Source organism: Platalea leucorodia (assembly GCF_965183815.1).
Source record: "Platalea leucorodia genome assembly, chromosome: 8".
In the NCBI taxonomy this organism is placed as follows: Eukaryota; Metazoa; Chordata; class Aves; order Pelecaniformes; family Threskiornithidae; genus Platalea; species Platalea leucorodia.
In genome coordinates, this window is record NC_138830.1 from 35361200 (window position 1) to 35380115 (window position 18916).

At 59.3% G+C, this 18916-nt stretch overlaps 2 protein-coding genes across 2 annotated transcripts in view; one reads left to right on the forward strand and one right to left on the reverse strand.

Moving 5' to 3' along the window:
- Window positions 1-1679: 1679 nt before the first annotated feature.
- Window positions 1680-18563, forward strand: HSD11B2 (hydroxysteroid 11-beta dehydrogenase 2; the record flags this gene model as incomplete). Its single annotated transcript, XM_082320542.1, has 5 exons — window positions 1680-1950; window positions 16576-16788; window positions 17055-17240; window positions 17506-17643; window positions 18130-18563. 5 exons carry the CDS (start codon window positions 1680-1682, stop codon window positions 18489-18491), a joined length of 1170 nt encoding a protein of 389 aa, XP_082176668.1. The 3' UTR covers window positions 18492-18563.
- Window positions 17160-18916, reverse strand: part of ATP6V0D1 (ATPase H+ transporting V0 subunit d1) — a 39459-nt gene continuing 37702 nt past the window's right edge. Inside the window, exon 8 of the mRNA XM_082320544.1 lies at window positions 17160-17234. Within this exon, the coding sequence (XP_082176670.1) occupies window positions 17220-17234 (15 nt within the window). The 3' untranslated portion in view covers window positions 17160-17219. The remainder of the gene's footprint in view (window positions 17235-18916) is intronic.

Genomic DNA, 18916 nt, shown 5'->3' on the forward strand with positions numbered 1-18916 from the left:
TTTCCGCTGGTACCAGGAAGGTTGTTTCCAAGAAGGATGGCAGAAGCATCCGCTGCCATTGCCACCACCATGCCAGGGCTCGCGGGCTGCACCGACAGCAGCCCAGCTGGCAGAGCCCAGCTCCTCCGGGATCAGAGACCAGTGTTGATGCTGGCACGTGAAAGCCTCTCACCCTCCATGTAGAGGGCACTGGGGGTCAGGCCCACGGCAGGGACGCACGAAGGATCACCAAGTACGGAGACTTGGTGAAATATTAAAGCAGGTGCTTAATAAAGCGAGCCCAGCGGCAGCAATTACCCTGTGTAATAAACCTGGAAAGAGAGGACTTTGTCCCCCCGGCTGGGGCGGTGCAGGGAGCTCCTGCCAGCGCTCGCCAGAGGTGGCACAGACCTGGCTCCCGGCACTGCACGGCAGGGCTTCCCTCGAGCCTCACAGCACCAGCCGGGCAAGCCAGGAGCTGACCTTCCAGCATGGCTTACCATGCCACAGCCCCAGAATAACGCTGGGTAGCCGGGTGGCAGGGTGCTGCCTGCTCCGGGTGGCGAACAAACAGCAGGGTGCTGAGAAATGGTTTGGGATCACCCCGGGGTCATTAGCCCCACGTCGTAGGGAGCAGCTGGGAAGGGATTCACACCTTACCTGCCTGCTCCGGGCACCAGGAGAAACCCGAGCATGGCTGGCCAAGGCACCGGGACCCGGGTGGCACACAGCCCAGCGCCCATATGGTACTCCCCCAGCAGATGAGCAGGTCTTGGGGGCACCACCCTGCGAGGGGAGATGCCGATGGAAGGGTAGCCCTGGGGGGAGGCTGTGCCCTGTGCTCCCCCTCTCGCAGCTGGACGTGGGTGCTGGTGGCACTGGCTCTGGCTCTGGCAGTGGGCAGGGGACCTGCCCTCCGTCCGAGCGGGGCTGAATGCACTGCTGCTTCCTGCGGGGAAGCTCTGCCCGGCACAGGCACCGAGCCAAGCTGTGCCGGGCTGAAACAAACCGAGCTGAGCTGTGCCATGTCGAGCTGTGCTAAACTGAGCTGAGCTGACTTGAACTGAGCTGAGCTGAGCTGAGCTGTGACTACCTAGGCAGCATGATGCCCCAAGCTGTGCTGAACCGAGCCAAGCTAAGCTGTGCCTGCCTAGGTGGCATGATGTCCCGAGCTGTGCTGAGCTGAGCCAGGCTGCAGGTGGCATGATGTTCTGAGCCATGCTGAACTGGGTTGAGCTGAGCCATGCCGAGCCCTGCTGAGCTGAACTGTGCCGAGCCGAGCTGAGCCGTGCCTACCTAGGCAGCATGATGTCCTGAGCTGATGCCAAGCTGAACTGTGCCTACCTAGGTGGCATCATGTCCTGAGCCATCCTGAACCGAGCTGAGCCGTGCTGTAGCTGGCGTGATGTCCCGAGCCGTGCCGAACCGCGCTGAGCTGAGCCGTGCCTACCTAGGCGGCACAACGTCCCGAGCCGCGCCGAGCCGAGCCGTAGGCGTCGCGGTGTCCCGCCGGGCTCGGTGCCGGCGGGTGCCGGCGGGTGCCGGGCCGATCCCGGCGGTGCCCGGTGCCCCGGCGCGGTCCCGATCGTCTCCCATTGGCGGGGCGGGGAGAGGCCCCGCCCCTTTCCCACCGCCTGGGCGGTTATAAACGGGCGCGGCGGGGCCCGGGCGCGGCGGCAGCGGCGGGGCCGGGGCCCGGGATGGAGCCGGGGTTGGAGCGCTGGGCGTACGGCGCGCTGTGGGCGGCGCTGGCCGGCAGCCTGGCGCTGCGGGCGGCCCGGCGGGCCCTGGGGCCGGGCCGGGGGCTGGTGCTGCCCCTGGCGCTGCTGGCCGGGCTGCAGAGCCTGTGCCGAGCCTGCCTGCCGCTGCCCCTGGGGCTCGCCCTGGCCGCCGCCGCCGCCTGCCTGCTGCTGTGGCGGGCGTCGCCCCGCAGGCTGCTGCCGGTGGCGGGCAGAGCCGTCCTCGTCACAGGTGAGTGAGGGGACAACGCCTCGACGCCCCGACGGCCCCGGCGTGGGGTCGGGGGCGGTGGGTGAGTGGGGTGTCCCACGGCTGCCGGTCTGGTGCTGCAAGCGGGGTCCTGCCCGGCTGCCAGCCCGTGCCCGGGGCAGCGCAGCGGCACGGCCACCGTCTTACCTGCTCACCCCTCCTCCACATCCAAGCAGAAATGGCTGGGCTGTACCTGCTGTTGCCCTTGCCCCGAAGTGAGGAGTCTTTAGGGAGTTGTGTTGGCCCCTGCAAGTGGCTCCTTGACTTGAGCATTGACCACCAGTTGCGGTCTCATGCTGGGAGCTGCTTCTCCTGAAAGCTGGGAGATTGGATGGGACATGTGGTGTGGCTGGTGCAGAGCTGGGTCACTGGTTTGGGAGCACCTCGGCTGGCCTGAGGGCTGTCCTCTCCACCCCTCTGGAGCCATGCTTGTTCTTAGAAAGCTTCTTGTGGCATCTCTAGAGGCTACAACAGACCTGCCTACCTGGGGCTGAGCACCACTGCTTCATCCAGAGCTCTGTCCTGGGAGCTGCTGGGGGCAAATGAGGCTGTTCCCCCTCTTTGCAGGGGCATCCTTGGGAAGTGCTGCTCAGCTGCTGCCCAGCTCCTCTTTGAGCTGCCTGGCATAGAGCTCCTCAGTGGGGAAGGTGGCTCTGCAGGGGATGTGCTGTGCTCCCTGCCCTGGCTTGGTGGCTGAATCTCTTTAGGATATCTTGGTATACAAGTGCTTTCCTTTCTCCTTCCTCCTGGCAGTGGGACTGGAGGATGATGAAGGTAGTTGGGGGTCAGCAGGTGCTTTGCTGTGAGATGATGGTGGCAGACTCAGGGTGAGGAGGAAGTGCTGGAGCCAGGGTGGCTGTTACTGCAGGTGTGCCGGGAGGGTGCTGCTGGCTCTGCGTGGATGCAGAGGGAAGGGAAACCTGTGGGCATAACAGGGATGGGAGGATGGGAACCTGCATCCTGGTGGGAATGTCTGGGCTGGGCTTGGAGACCCCTGCCAGGTTGGCAAAGGGGGTTTGTGTGTTTCCTAGAAAATTGGGTCTTGCGATGGAGAGTTGCTTTGAGAAGGAGAGGTGAGAGCTGGGTCCCCTGTCCAGCTCAAAGGGCTCCACAGCACCGGTGGGAAGCCTCTCCGAAGGAGGAAGCTCGGAGGAGCAAGGCAGCAGATGAATGAATGATTCAACCGAGTGAAGGTCAAAGCCGTGGTGGGGCAGGGCTGCCTGGGGAGGACATGTTTGACAGCCACATGCTTGCAGGTGCCTTGTGGCATGCCAGGTCGAGCCAGCCCTGGCTCTGTGGCATTGCCTGTATAATTAGTCAGTCAGTGGCTGGAACAAGGTGTTCTTGCCCTGGTGCATTGAGGTGACACCTCTGCAGCTCTGGTGTGTTTGCTCTTGGCTGTAAATACTTTGTGGTTTTACAGGTTCGAAGCATTGCCTGCGGTGCGGGATTGGTGTTTCCTTACTGCTGTTCCAGCAGGTGCCTGCCAAGAGGTAGATGCGAGGGCTGCTCTGCCTGGGATGGCATCCCTTGCTTGAGTATTTGCAGAGTAATTAGCCTGATTCTTTTACAGATTAATTCTGGATACCTCCTGGCAACTGGATATTGAGTGTCTCCAGTGTCTCCTGTGGGAGCAGCCAGGGAGGATCAGTGCAGGAGCAACCTTCTCTTGGAGAAAGGCAGCCTGGCCTTCTTTCTCTTGCCTGTGGGAAGCAAAACATGGCAGAGGGAGAAGTGTGGATTTAGGTGCCTGGGGATGCTGGGCATCAGTGAAGGTGGGTGAGATCAGGGACAGGGCTTCAGCCACGCTGGATGTCGTGCTGGACCCTGCAGGTCAATTGAGAAATGCAACAAAGTCCTCTCCTTATGCCTGCCATGGAGCAGCGCAGGTCCCAGCCCAAAAAACTTTGGGCATCGTTTTCTCTTTTATATACTTCTTGGCTGCTGGCTTAGTCCTGCAACAGGGAGTTGCATAGGTTCAGTGATGCTTACCTGGAGCAAGGGAATGTGGCTGCGGTGCTGTTGTATCTCCTGGTCAAGGTGTCCCAGCTCTTCCAGCTGCCTACTCTCCCAGATCCCCTGGGAGCAACCCCAAGCTGAGCTCTGCATGTGATGCTCCAGCCCAATGTGCTAGTCTGGACATTGTTGGCTAATCAAAACTTAGTTTATGAAAGGGGTTGAAGGAAAACTAACTGTGCAGTTCAGTGGGAAAGTAGCCGAGCAGATGTGGAGCTGCTGCAGAGCAAAGCTGCTGACCCTGCGGTAGCAGCGGTGACTAGAAAGTTGTGGTGTTTCCCATCTCTTGCAGGTTTGCGTTTCTGGTGTTGCACATGGGGCTGGGGTTTGGCTGGAGCAGGGATGGGCAGCTGCCAGAGGGGAGCAAGGAATGCTGCCGTCTCCCAGGGTGCATCCCCTGGACTAGCAAAGTAGGTGGCCACTAGTCCCTGCAGTGCTGTGTTTATCTGGCTGTGACCTTGGGGCTCTTGCTCTGCATCCCGATGGTCTGGCTTCTCCAGTAGTGCGGCTCTGGTGTATGCAGCCTGGCTGGGGGCAGGGGGTGAGGAAAGTGTTAATCCTGCCTTCCTAGGGGAGGTCACAGCTGTTTGCAGTGAGGAGGAGAATGCCCTCCTGTGCAGCCTGGGCTGGGAGAGGTCAGCCCTGGGAGGACAGGCAGGATGAGGAGGGGAGTAGGGATCAGCTGCGCTGGCCCAGGGCTGGGAGGGAGACAGCAGCCATCTCTGTGCTGCCCTTGGCATGTTGTCCTGAGCCTGCCCATGAGTCCAAACCTGCCTCGAAGATGAGCCCATGGTCTGGCACAGGCTTTGGCCAAGCATGGGAAGCTGCAGGGACCCCAGCACACCTGTAGTGTGGGCAGGCTGGATACAGGCAGCTGCCTGGCTTGAGGCTGATCCGGCACCAGCAAGCTGTGGGGTAGCCAATACCTGGCATCCCTCACTGCCGGTGTGTGGTCAGGGCACTCCGGGGCACTGATGCACGGGCCAGCAGTGCAGGCGTGTGCCCGCAGTTTGCTGGGAGCAGCCTTGCTCCCAGCATGAAAGGGCTTGTTTCTGTGTCTGCATGCCCCTTCCCGAATCTGAAAATGCCACTATTGGGTGTCCTTGGGTGTGCTGGAGTCCTCTGAGCTGTGTGAGGGAAGAGGAGGGGTGTTGCTTGTATCCCCTATCTCCTTATCGGGAATAAATATAATAAAAGTATAAACAAAAATATAATAAGTGCTCCAGCCTCTGTCGCCTGTGCAAGGGTGATGGTCTGCAAGAGCAGCCATGGAGGGAGGTGATGAGCTTCCATTGCTTGGCTTCTCCAGATCCAGGTTGACAGCACTTCATACAAGGTTTGGTTTTGACCTGGGTCAGTTTAGACTTGAGCCTAGATCATCCTTTCGTCCCTCTGTTCTTAGTGGATGCCCGTGAGATTTGGTGATTCCATGAAAGCCACCCAACACAACTGGGTTTAGGGTTTGGAGGTGGTGGCGGGATGGCTGTGAGCATCCCGGGGCTCTGCTGTGCAGCTGGAGCCAGTTGCAAGCCCCTTGCTGTTGTGTAGCTCTGCTGTGTGCAACTGCTTGGGGTGGTTTTTCAGACAGTAGACAATTGCCCAATTTACTGCAGATCCTTGAAAAGGACCGAATGCAAACCACCTCGTAGACCCTGCCTGCCTGCAGGGTTTTGTCAGAACAGAGGGAAGACATGAGTTGTGTAGCAAGGTATTGATTCTTGCACTTCAGCTTGGATGATAAGTTGAAAACAGTGAATCATTGCTCTCTGTAAAGGTTGCACCTGAATTACACAGCTCTGAAATAACCCAAAGCCATAGGACTGCTGCCTGGGGGAGGTGACTTGGGTCCCTTGCATCCTTGCTCCTCCTCGGTGCAGCCTACAAAGGCAGGAGGCAGCAGCAGACCGGTCTGTCCCCCAACAAATCATCTTTGTGAACAAAACCAGTTGGCAGGTCAGGCTGCTCCAGACCCAAACCTGCCGTGATCTCCTCTTTGCCTCCTTCCTCGCTGCAAGGGAAACTCGGTTTTCCTGGTGAGGCTCTCTTGTTACAATCGCATGCCCCATTAACAATCTGAAATGGGTCAGAGCTTCAGATCGTGCTCAAGGTTAACAGAGGTTTTGCAACTTTATTGTAGTCAAGCGGAGCTTCAACGTTTCCCATGGACTCAACAGATGTTGAAGCATCTGGTGACTGCGGCAGGACGGAGTGATTCAATCCAGATGTTGGGATTCTCGCTGTTCTGCCGCGAAGGTAAATCACTTTCCTTGGTAAGAGAGCAGCATCACTCCTGTCTGGACTTTGATGCTGTATTTTAGACTCATTTTCTAGATAAACTGGGTGACTGGGAGATGTCAGGGGTCCAGGCTTTGGGGCTATTGAGTAATGCATGCTGGCTCGGAGATGGGCACCTCTGCTCCAGGGCATGGCCGGAGCACCGGCATGACACGCTCGCAGCCTGTATTTGGTGCTGAGCCTGTCAACAGCCTCACGATGAGTAAAGCTTCATGCAATGACACTATAGCTCTCCATAGGCAACATCTGCTCTGCTTCTGGAGACAGCTCAGAGATACCTGAGGTCTTGCCCAGGCTAAGTGCAGGCTGAAAATCGGCTCGTTCCCTGGAACTGCTCTGGTTTTCCAGGATCTATTAAAAATTAACAGCGGAGACAACCCCTCCTCCAAGCTGAGGCGGGGACAGGACCAAAACCAAACACCCAAACTTCAGCCCTGGTATACAAGCAATCCCTTGCATATTTAAAGAAAAAAAAAATAAATGCAACATTTAACTCTCTAGTTATGGGTTTTGCTGCTGGTTTCTGGGAGCAGAGCAGAAAACCTGCTTTCTCTGCCTCCCTTTGCAGGGCTGAAGCTCTCCCCCCACTTTGTCAGCAGCCCTCCACAGTTTTAGGGGGGTTCTTCCCCTCACTAGGCTTCTTCAGAAATAGATACCTACCCCTGCTCACTGTAGATGTTTAGATATATACACTCAGCTTTTTCTCACTTATCTATTAAATAAGCACTTTCAAAGCCCGCTAATGACACAGACCTGTTGGGGTGGTTTTTTTAGCACTGTTAACCAAAAATGATGAGCACAGCTGATTAGGAGGAAAAGTGCATAGAAGTTGCACACTGTGGGAGAATAGAGTTGGTAGAGAAACCCAAGCTGGCTTGATTCGTGCTCGGGGTTACACAGGGACATGAGAGCAACAAAGCAGAGACTTCCCTGCAGAAATGAGATTGTCAGATGGGAACGGATGCTTCGGAAGGAGAAGTGTAGGCAGTTGCTGCCCTCTAGTCCAATGAGCAGCATATCTTTAATGAGGTCTGGGATTGTGTTACCCACTGTTGAGGCTAGCTCCCCTCAAGCCAGGATCTGCTTACAGAAGAGCCGTGCTGCTTTACTACTGGTAGCAGAGGGGTGGTGGACTTGGCCAGCCAGGGTTTGGCTTGAGCAGGGATGGGGTGGGGAGGTCTTCAAGGTGCCTCCACCAAGCCTGGGCAAGCATTTATCTTCACCCCATAGTCATCTTTCAGTGCTGGTCCAAAACCCCAGCTGGGGGACCTCTGCTTGCCCAGCTGACCTGGGCAGGAGGAAAGGCTGCAGGGCGTTCATACCTCTTCACCTCCTGATGTCCCCGCTGCAATCTCAGATCTGAGATACTCCTGTGGAGCCCTCAAGGTGGAAAATGCCCAAGACCATTGCTGTCATGCTGTCAGTGTGTTGCTATAGGTATATTTGGGACTTTTTTTTTTTAACCTTGCCCGGCATATGTGCATTACCTCCTTCTCCAGTTCCCCCTGGCTGCTAGGGTATATCCACCATCCCCAATCCCCGTTCTTCTGTCCCAGCCTGTGTGTGCTTCCACGTGCAACATATCACTTCTGCTTCCCTCTCCCTGGGAGAGCTGCCAGCCCCTGAGCTTTATCAACTTTCCTGTTGGGAGCTGGCTTCCCTGTTGCACATGGTGCTGTCCTGGGATTTGCTGGCTCTTAAGGCTGTAATCTTGAAAAGCAGTTCTCAGCTTTACAGGCTTTGCAGTGGCGCAGCCTCTTGCTGGGCAGCTGACCCTGGGGAGCCAGATGGTGGGTGCTCCCCAGGCAGGCTGGGGATGAAGAGGAGGGATGGGCTGGTGAGCTGAGGTCCTGGAGGAAGTACCTGCCCTCATGTCTTCTGCAGAGGCTTTGAATGTCTGGCCTCTCCTAAGCCTTTCTCTGTTTCTTCTGGTGGTGGTGATCTTCTTGTGCCAGGTCTCAGACATACCCTTGAGCAGATTTGTGATCCCTCCCTACCCTGTTTCTCCACTCTGATGGTCATACTCCAGTTTGGCATAAACATCATACCATGCACATCTGCTTCTCATGACTCTGTCCAAAGACACCATGACCAATGCTTGCTCCTCTCCAGGGTCCCAGTTACCAGGTGGGGACAAGCTCTATAATCTGGGCTGTGCAGCCATCCTGTGGTGACCTCTTTCCCCCCCTTCAGCTGGTGTGCTGGGCTCTGCCTGCACTGTCCCAGGCTGAAGGGCACATGTGGGTGCTGCCCTGTGCATCGTCCTTCAGCCTGGTTCAGCATGACTATGTCCAAGCACATCAGCCTGGAGGGCCACCTTCATGTGTTTTAGGAAAATGCACCAAAATAGTCTTGTGATACTCAAACTCTGACTCTGAAGAGCTGGTGGGAGCTGCAGGTGGAGAGTGAGGAGGGGACAACTTAAATCAGGTACAGAAAGGGCTGGTGTGGCTTAAGGTGGCCATAGGGGTACAGCTCTTAGCCCGAAGGTCTAAACAGCTCCATGTATTGCAAAAGCTGTCTTGGCTGAAGCTCAGCTGGTGCTCACTCAAGTGTTTTGCTCGGTTTCTTAAAAACAAACAAAAAAACCCACCCAAAAAACCCCAACAAAAACCCACTACCAAAAAAACTGAGCCCCACAGGGATCTGCAAGAGAAAAGTACAGTTGGTGCAACTGTGGTGCCCATTGTGATGTGGGAATGGGCAGGGCTTGCACCTATTTTTCTGCTTGCCTGGGCTTGTGACATGTAGTGGGAGTTTATTCTTGTGACAAGGGGAGTGATGAGATGGCACCTTATGAGCAAAGCAGAATTTCATCACCAAAATACCCCTCAGCTGCTACAATTCCATTGAAACTGCTGTAGCTTTATTCTGGTGCTACAAACTCTGAGCTGCTTAACATGATGATCCCCTGGGCTTGCTCTGGAGCAACTGCTTTGGTCGGCACTGCCCTAGCCTGGCTTCCTCCCTTCTGGCACTGTGTCCTCCAGCCCCCTGTGACTTGTCCACCTCCACAGTGCAGTGGGTGGAGTGGCACGCTGTCCTGCGTGGCAGTTCAGGGCTCTTCCACGGCTGACCTGACCCACCAAGTGGCCAGAGGTTCTCCTGGTCCTGCAGTGGCTGTGGTGCTTTGCTGTCCTGGCTAGAAGTACCTTCCCTGAGATGTCTTAGGGTGGTGATGGCTCATGGTGGTCCATGTAGAAGAGCTGGTCTTCCCTTCTGCTGCTTGTGGATGGCTTAGCCCTGCCCGTAGCAGACCTTAGGCATAACCTTCTGCCTCTCCTTCCTGGCTCCTGGGGCCTGATGTGCTATCACATGTGAGAGAGGGATATGGGGCTTGGTTGGTGTTTCTCCAGCCTGCTGGGAGTCCCTGGGGAGGCCTTCCGCAGCCCAGGGATGGTCCCCAGCAGGTGCCTCAGCCATGGCTTTGCCACCACCTTCTTGTTCCCTGGGAGCATCTTCAGTGTCGCGTCCTGGCCGTGGCTGATGGAGCTTCCCAGCTTCCCAGCCTGGCTCCCACCCAGCCTCTCCCTCTCCAAGAGCCCAGGCGGACATGTTACCAGTCGAGCCGTCCCTGGGCCATGGGTGTCCTTCCTAGCGACAGCTCTTGCTGATGGATGGCTTTCGCGGCTCGCCGGCGCCGTGTTCCCAGTTCACCGTGTTCCCTCTGAAGGTGATTATTAACCCCGTTATCACTGCAGCTCTTCACAACTTCCTCTTCTCCAGGAGACATCCATCCATCCATCCCAGATTAGCTCTGATGTATGGGCTGTGCCCTTTCCCCGGCAACATCTGTGCTGCCATCTTCTCCCACTTATCCCTGCCCATGAGAAGCTCAAATCCTTGACCGCGAGAGTCTGGCTGCTCCTTTCAGGGAGTCGATTTCCCCTCAGTGGAGACAGCATCTTCTGGAACATCCCGTCCAACCCTGACATGTGGCGAGTGGCTGCTTCTAGGAAATTCCCTGTGCCCTTTTTTCTGCGAAACCCCGAAGCGTCACGGTGTTGCTGGGAGGAGAGGCACTTCCTCCGCCCCGCCTGTTTGCGAGCCCTGGGCTGGTCCTCGTCAGCAGCAGCATCACTGCAGTGCCAAGGCTGGGCTATCTCCCAAGCTGTCCTGTGCCCGTTCCTCCTGTATCTGAGGAAGACTCTGGTGCTTTTGCATCTGCTGACGCTGCTGGTGCAAGCTGTTAGGCTGAGCTTAGCAGATCTGGGTGCCAAGCCGCCCTCCCAAGAGCTTAAAGCCTGCGCCGAGGCTGGCTGCAAGCTTGTGGGCAGATCCTGGCCTCCTCGAGCATCTCACCAGGCACTGGTCTTGTGCAGGGGAAGGTGGCTGGGCTCATTTCTGTCCCAGCTGCACCAGGGCCATGTGCAATGTAATGAGCTCCTGGCTTTGTTAGCTCCACCGGTTGTAAGCAGCATCTGCTGCCCAGCTTTGGCAGGGGGGATGAGGCATCTGGTGCCTCACTTTTAGTGACAGTAACGGGGAGGGCTGCCACTCCGCACGCTGATTTATCTCGCGGCTGTTCTTGTGCCATTGGGTCCCCAGTACTGATGCACCGGAGCTGGTGCCTGCTCCTGAGAAATGGACTTTAATGCAGGAGCTGTGGGTCTATCTGTGCCAGCCTGAAGGCTCCTCATCACCTCTGCCCAGCTGCTTCGAGTTGTCTAGGTAGAAAATCAGATTTTCCCCCTTCTCTTTGGTTTGTTAAGAGAAACATGTCTTTCCGGGTGGAGGTGACGGCATGTGAGGCTTCAGAAACACTTGGCTAATCCTTTGTAATTCATACCATCTGGCCATTGTCCCCGGCATGGGGAGGGGGTCGGGTCACCCATGTACCCCCTGCAGTGACAGGCATCCCCGGCTCTGCCTTCTGCCGTGGTCCACAGGCCTCCCTGGGGGACTGGGGGTCTGCCTGGCCCCCGCCCCACTCCATAGGACCCGCTGGAGGGATGTGGATGAGGCACTTCACCCTGGGCTGCAGGAGCTGTCAGCACCCTGGCTGGTAATCTCCCTGCGGCTGCCTGTGCCGGCTGTGCTGCATGGGGGGTCCCCGGAGGAGCAACGTGTGTCCCCCTTGGCTGAGGTCCTGCCTGGCAAAGGAGGCTGAGGCTTTGCAGGGACGCCCACCCAGGCTGCTTGGGGGGCTCGTGTGTTGTCCTATTGCTGGCGATTTGGGGATGGGATTTGGGTCATCCCTGAAGGCATGTTCCTGGGTTTAATTTAATTTCATTAGGCTCATGGCTTCCCGCCACCGGGTGCTGAGGACCAGCAGCAGCATCACCGGGGATGCTGCCACCTTTTGCGACCCTGGCCCCATCCACCAGCACCCGGACACGGGGGCTGCTCCTGGGGGGGCTCCGTGGGGAGCGGGGACACCCCGCTGCCGGCACAGCACGCTGCCGCGCAAGCTGCCGGCTGGGGTGCGGTTTCCTGTTGACAGTGATGCCACTGGCTGTAGTGGGGTGGGGTGGGGGCTGCCGGTGCCCCTGCCTGGCCCTGCTCCCCCGGCAGGACCTCGGGTGCAGGCAGGCGATGGGCGATGGCTGGCCGGGGAGGAAGGAGCTGGCAGGCAGCCAGGGTGGCTCAGCTGCCACAGGCACAGGTGCTCCTGCTGTCCCCTCCCTCCCCAGCACCCTGCCAAGAATTTGTTCTCTCTCGCCTGGGGCTGACATCACCCCTTTATTGCTCCTCACTCCAAAAGTGCGTGGCATCCGGGAGGTGTTGGCCGCAGGGCCCTGCCCTGCTCACGAGGGCTTTTGCTGGGCAATTCGTCCTGCACATGCAGCGACCCCTCCTCCCCAAACTTCTTTTGGGGTGTCCCATCCCCTCCGGTGGCATTGTCCCCACTGCATCCTGCTCCGGCCACCCCGCTCAGTGCCACCTCACCCTGGGCTTCCTCACCCACAGGGTCCCCATGGTGCTCCCATGATGGAGCCAGGATGACCGCCCCAAGCAGCCGAGCCAGGATCAGTCTCTGCTGCGTCCACTCGGGCGCCCAGCTGAGCCTCCTCGTGGTGCGGCCAGGCTCAACCCTGTCCTGTGCCTGGAAGAGCTGGATCCGAGGCAGTGGCAGTGAATCCTGCCGGGGCCAGAAGGCAACACCTCCAAGCAAAATGTCAGCCGTGTTTAGCTTGGCATCCCAGGCAGGATTTGAGCTTGAGCCTATGGAAACAAGCAGCTCAGCGTGTTAATCCGCTCGGCCTTGGTGCCCCAGCTCCCCTCCAGCTGGCAGTGTCCTTGAGCCCAGTGCTGTCCCAGGGCTGGGAAGCTGGTGACAGTGGTGACAGCACCTTCTTGGTGAGGCGTCTCAGGCAGCATGGTGGGACATACAGCCCAAAAGCTCTGTGCAGGAGGTGGGATTGATATCCTGGGATTTGGGGAGTGGTGACAGGGCTGCACACGGGGCACCCAGGCAATGGCCTGCAGAGCTGGGAAGGGGACAGTGCTGCTCCGGGTGTCTGACCCAGTTGACAGGCACCCATCTGCCTCCAGGCTTGGTGAGAGATGGATTGTCCCCAAAGGATGCCCCACAGCCCATCCTCACCAGGTACCCGGGTGCCCCTGGGGCTGCCAGGGCCAACCCTGGGGGAGCTGGTCCATCGGAGGGGTGCTCAGTCCTGGGGCAACCCCTCTCCAGCTTCCGCACCTGGGATCCCAGGCTGGGTTGGCTGTGGAGGGAGCAGCTCCTGGGGAGCTGCCGCTGTGCCCAGGCACCCACTGGGCTCTGGGCAGCTTGGCAGCCACATGGGGCTTCTTCAGCCAAGCTGCACTTCTGACCACTGAGGTTTTGCAGGTCCGTGCTGGTCCTCTCCCATCATGTGTGGCTCAGGGATCAGGATGCATGGCTTGCAGCTCAGGGATGAGGATGCACAACTTGTGGCTCAGGTGGTGAAGCCACTCCTGCGTTGCATCGGGGTGAGCACTGCAGGCCCATGCCACCAGCCCTCCATCACGTATTGTGCTGGCGGTGGGCACAGGGGCGGAGGGAGGCAGTTGTGGTTTGGCAGCTGCCATGTGGTAGCCATGTTATTGCCCGTCTCAGCTCCACTCAGCAAACTGCAGCATTGATTTTGAGCACGTGTCCATGCGTGGCAGCTTTGTTGCTGGCTGCAGGAGCAGCGCAAGTACCTGAGACGGCAAAAAGCCAGCACCGTGCTGCGCCTGACTCACCTGGAAGAAATATGCCCGTACCAAACTGGGACTGCGGCTTCAGCTGGCGGCACATGAGCCTGTGCCGCAGCCTGGCCTGGCAATGAAGAAGCATGAGTGGTGTCCACTCCCTGCCACAGCCGGGCAGCAGAGGCTGTGGGCAGGCTGGCCGGGAGCTGCCAGGTTGCTTCATCTTACGCCAGCACAGCTCAGCCCCTCTGGTGTCTCTGGTTTCGCTGGTGAGGGTTCTCTCTGGGCAGTGGGCACGCCATGCCACGTGGTTGGTCCTCTTCACCTTCCCCAAGCAAGCAGGAGGGCAAACCAACAGTGATGCCGGAGGCCAAGCCTTTTTTGCTTGGTCGAGACAGGTACAGCCAGGACTCCTCATGCCAAAATCCCAACAGCGGAGGCCGGCATGGCCTACTCCTGGGCAAGCTGCTGCAGTGGCTGGAGCATCTGCAAAGTCCCCAGGTAACTGCTGCCGACCTGCTGCTCCAGCAGGCAGCCAGCTGGCCCCTGGGGCAGGCATTTGCCCCCGCTTGCTGAGCCTGCGGAGCTCTGCCGGATTTTGCAACCTGGGCTCAGGCTCTGCTTCCGCTGCAGCAAAAGCCTCTGTCTGGCTCCTGGCTCGGGGCCCGTGGGGTGTTATGATGGGGGCTTTGAGCCGCCTGCCCTCCTCCGCTGCACTCCCTATGCCGTGCTTCTCATGTGCTCAGTCCAACCACGGTCCCTCCCACCGGCACGGATGCAAAACTGGTTAGCAATCTGGGAGCTGGGGCGGGGGGAGCTGGCGCCAGCATCTCCTCGTGATGCAGCATCCTTGGAGGGCGGCGTGCCCAGCGCCAGCCTCGCCGGGGCTGCGCAGACTGGCCGGCTCCGGCACTCCCAGCGGGGCTGAGCCAGTGGCGGCAGCTCCTGCACCAGCCCCAGTGTGGCCGGTGGCTCGTGCGCCGGTAGCCACGGGGAGCAAGCATGGCCCTGGGCGAGCTGCCATGCTTTGGGGCAGCATGTTATGGTCCCAAGGGATTTAATTCTCCCTCCCTGTGCTCTTGGCCATGCCTGAGCATGGTGGCTGGGAAGCCAAGCAGCTCCAGAGACCTTAAATAACACCAGAGCATCCTCACCCTTCTGGCCCTGGGCCTCCCGCCAGCCTCCCAGCAGGGTTTTTTTTTTGGGTTGGTTTTTTTTGTTTTTTTGGGTTTTTTTTGTGTGTGAATAAATTAAAACTTCCGAAAGAAACGCTCCGCCCGCCCCACTCCTCTAAGGCAAAACAAACCCTAGCTGGCTTGGACTGCACGCGGCCGTGTTTGCTTCCTCCTTGCCAGGCTTGCCTGAAACAAGCCGTCAAGCCTGGCGCTCTCAGGTTTTTGGGATGTTTCCCGGTGTTTTGAGGCTCGGGAGGTGATGGGGAGCTTCGTGTTTGGCCTGGAAGCTTTTCTTGCTGGCTGGGGCAGGAGCAGCTCAGGTAACTGTGTCCCGGCAGCAGCCACGAGCACTTTTATTTTTTAAACCTTATCTTTATTGCAGTTTTCTCCTGCCTTGTTGGGAAAGGCGAAATGCACCTTATCTGGCTAGCTGCTGGCAGCACGGCCTGTTCCCGGGGAGGGGTGAGGCAGATGTGCCACGCCTGCAGCCCGTGGCACCTTCAGCATCCCCTGCAGCACCGGGGATGGCACCAGGGGCGATGCTGGGGGTGATGCTGAGCCAGCCTGGCATACACCTATGGTGGGTGCTGGGTGGCTCCGCTGGGAAAGGGGGTGTCCCTGCAACCCCTTCTTGCCAGCTGAGCACCTCCAGGGTGTGCTATCGCTCTGGCCTCTGGCCAGGGATTTTATTATAGGTTTCTCATGCAGCAATAAAGTAAAGCTGAGCTAGGGACTGGCCCACAGATGCTGAGGCAAGGACAGCTTATCTGGCACCCCAAGAACTGGAGCCGGCAGTGCCCCCATCCCAGCCTGGGGGTGCGGGAGCAGGGAGCCGAGGGAGAAGCTGGTCCCCATGCCCAACCCAGGGCTGGCAGGAAGGGTGCTGGGAGGGATCTGGGGTCTTGTGGGGGTCCATGGAGCGAGTGGTAGTGCCCGAGGCCACCATTGCGTCCATCCTGGGGTGGCTCCAGGCACCGGATAGGGCCCTTTCTCAGGGATGTCCTAAGGAGCACCCAAGGGTGCCAGGCAGGGGGTGCAGGGGCCATGGGGCTGCCCTTGCAGTGCTGCCTTGTTAATGGTTAATGTGGCTGGGCAGCAGCAGCGGCATGGGCTCCCCCCAAGCTATCAGCGCTGCCATCGGCCCCGGGAACAGGGGCCGATGTACCTTGCTGCCGCTGTTTGTTTGCATCCCAGCCACTTTGCCCAGGCCACCGGCCCAGCAGGCCTGCCGCTGCCCCGCAACACCCAGCTCCCGCCCAGGCTGTCCCCCAGCCACCCCGACGGTGGCTTTGTGGGTGACAGTGTCACCTGCAGTGCCCCTGCTCGAGCTGAAATAGAGATGAGGCTGGGACTGGGCATGGCAGCACCCAGTGCTGCCCCGTGTGGGACATCCCCATCGGATGCGCCCTTGAAGGATGTGGGGTGGCAGGAGCAGACCAGGATCCCTCTTTTTCTCCCCTTTTTAATCCTCTCGGCACCCCAGCCAGGTGAGGGAGTGCTGTGCCTCTTGGCCACCATTTTTGGGAGGCGAAAAGAATTCAGGGAAAGGCAGCATCTCTCATGGAGCCTTGTGCCAGCTCCCAGGGGTGCCCGATGGAGCTTTTGGAGGACATTTCAGGGGGTGACGGCTCCCACCCCGCATCACTGCTGGGCTCTGGGCCATTCCGGTGCCTCACCGTGCCATACCCACGCTTTTACCTGCACCTTGCATCAGAGAGACACTTGGGGCGATGAGGTTGCAGATAAGGGAATGTTTTCTTCCTCCCCTGTGCGATACAAGAGAAAACAGCAGCTCCTTGACCTGTGAATGCCCCAGGGCAAGGTCACATCCCCGGTGGTTCCGGAGCCGGAGTAGGGCAGCAAGCCCCGAGCAGAGGACTGGTGCTGGGGGGTTTTGTCCCTGGGGATGGAGAGGCAGAGCTGGGGGGTCCCTGGGGGCTGGGGACAGCTGGCCTGCGGCTGTCGCTGGCCACTGCAGGGCTTCTCTCGGCTCTTGCAGGCTGCGACTCAGGCTTTGGGCAGGCGACAGCACGGCACTTGGATGCCATGGGCTTTCGGGTGTTTGCCAGCGTGCTGGACCCGCAGGGTCCCGGTGCCCAGGAGCTGCGCAGGAGCTGCTCACCGAGGCTGACACTGCTGCAGATGGACCTGACCAAGCCTGAGGACATCCAGCGCGTCCTGCAGCACATCCAGGCCCACACCAACAGCACAGGTAGGAGCCCTTGGCACCCCCTGGGTCCCCACGCAGCTCCCTGGGACCTCAGCCTGCAGCCAGCGTGGCAGTGCCAAGCCTCCATGTGCCCCCCACTGTGAGCTGTATCCCTGTGGGCACCTGTGCTGACAGCCTCTGCTAACAGGGCTTGTCCCAGGGCACCCCACAATTCCCCTGCAGGACCCCCATGAGCTAGGGAGCAGCTGGGATCACCAGGGTGGGGGTTCCGCATTCGGGTCACCTCTTCAAGCATCCCATCCCCACAGGACTCTGGGGCCTGGTGAACAATGCCGGCTTCAACGACACCATCGCCGATGCCGAGCTGTCGCCACTGGGCAAGTTTCGCACCTGCATGGAGGTGAACTTCTTCGGTTCGCTGGAGCTCACCAAGGGGCTGCTGCCCCTGCTCCGCTCTGCCGGCGGCCGCATCGTCACCGTGAGCAGCCCTGCGGGTGAGCAGCCTGCCTTCAACATGGCCCGCCAGACCCCTGGCACACCAAGCTTGGGTGTGGGTCGAGCAACCCCATGTGGCGTGGCTCCCACCTCGCCGGGCACCTCCGCTTCCCCAGCCAGCCGCATCAGGCTGCCACCCTAAGCCCTTCCCTTGTGCAGTGGCCGGGAGCGCAGCCCTGTGCAAGCCCTCCCGGTCCCTGCCTGCCCCTGGCTACGCAGGCAGCTACCTGAGAGCCCGCTCGCTCATCCTTTCTCTCCTGCAAGGTGACCTGCCCTTCCCCTGCCTGGCAGCCTACGGGGCCTCAAAGGCAGCCCTCAGCCTGCTCATGGACACCTTCCGCAGCGAGCTCCAGCCCTGGGGCATCAAAGTCAGCCTCGTCCTGCCTGGCTACTACAAAACAGGTAAGAGCGTCGGCACCCTCTTGCTCCCTGCATCCGCAGGCAAAGGGCAGGTACCCTGGGGAACCAGAAGAGACAGTGATGGAGCAATGGCAGGAGCAGCCGGCAGTCAGGATGCAGCTTCTGAGCATCCCTGGCCACCTCCCTGGGGATAGTGGCCATCCTGTGGCCTTTGGGCTCCGGTTGGTGAGAGGCAGGGTCAGGATCAAGCCCTGCCGGCAGATCCTCTGCCACCAGGGCTGGCCAAACCAGCTCAGCCGCATTTATGGTAGCATTGTCCCCATTGCAGGCAGGTCCGAGACCCCTGGTCCAGTCCCAGGCTATGAAGAGCCACCATGGTCCTCACTGCGCTTCCCCCGTGGCAGATTGCCAGGGCTTCCACAGGACCTTCCTGGGAGGCTGGGAGGGGACTGGGGGCTGCTGGCACGCATGGCGGGGTGGCTAGAGGAGGGGGGCCACGGAGCTCACAGGGGGGCCGCGTCCTTGCAGGGACGACGTGCGACCCTGCCTTCTGGAACCTGCAGAAGCAGCAGCTGGTAGCCAGCCTGCCCCGGGAGCTGCTGCAGGCCTACGGCGAGGACTACGTGGAGGAGATCAACCGCCAGTTCATCCAGTTCATGAAGGTGGCTGTGGAGGACCTCAGTGCGGTGGTAAACAGCATCACGGACGGGCTCCTGGCTGCCAACCCAGCCGTGCGCTACTACCCAGGGCAGGGCCTTGGGCTCATGTATTTCATACACCGCTACCTGCCCTATTTCGTCCGAGACTTGTTCTTGAAAGGATTCTTCATCAACCCCAAGCTGCCCCGAGCGCTGCGGCGAGAACACCACAACGACACAAAGAAGGCCTGACCTCAGCCTGCAGGCAGTCGTGGGGCAGGAGCAAGCCTTCTCCTGGGATTTCCAGGCACACCAGCCCCCAAGCATGTGCACAGCCGCTGGCAACGCCCTCCTGCACTGCAAGGGAACAATCAGCACTAGACGTTAAAAACCAAATTGCTTTCCAAAATCAGGCAGATCTATTTTCTATTGTGCGAGAATCAACATTTTCTAGAGACTTTGTTTTTGTATTTTTTCTAACCGTGCATCCTCCAAGGGGGCCAGCCCTGCCTGTCTCTGCAGCTCTGCACCACAGGCTGGGATGTACCGCGGGTGTTTCTCAGCTACCCGACATCTTCCTCACTGCTGTCGGAGCTGCAAGCACTTGTCTCTGTCACCTCTGGGCTGGGTCAGGCCTGGGACCCTCTGGCCACTGCCGTGCCAGCCCCTGCCTCCCT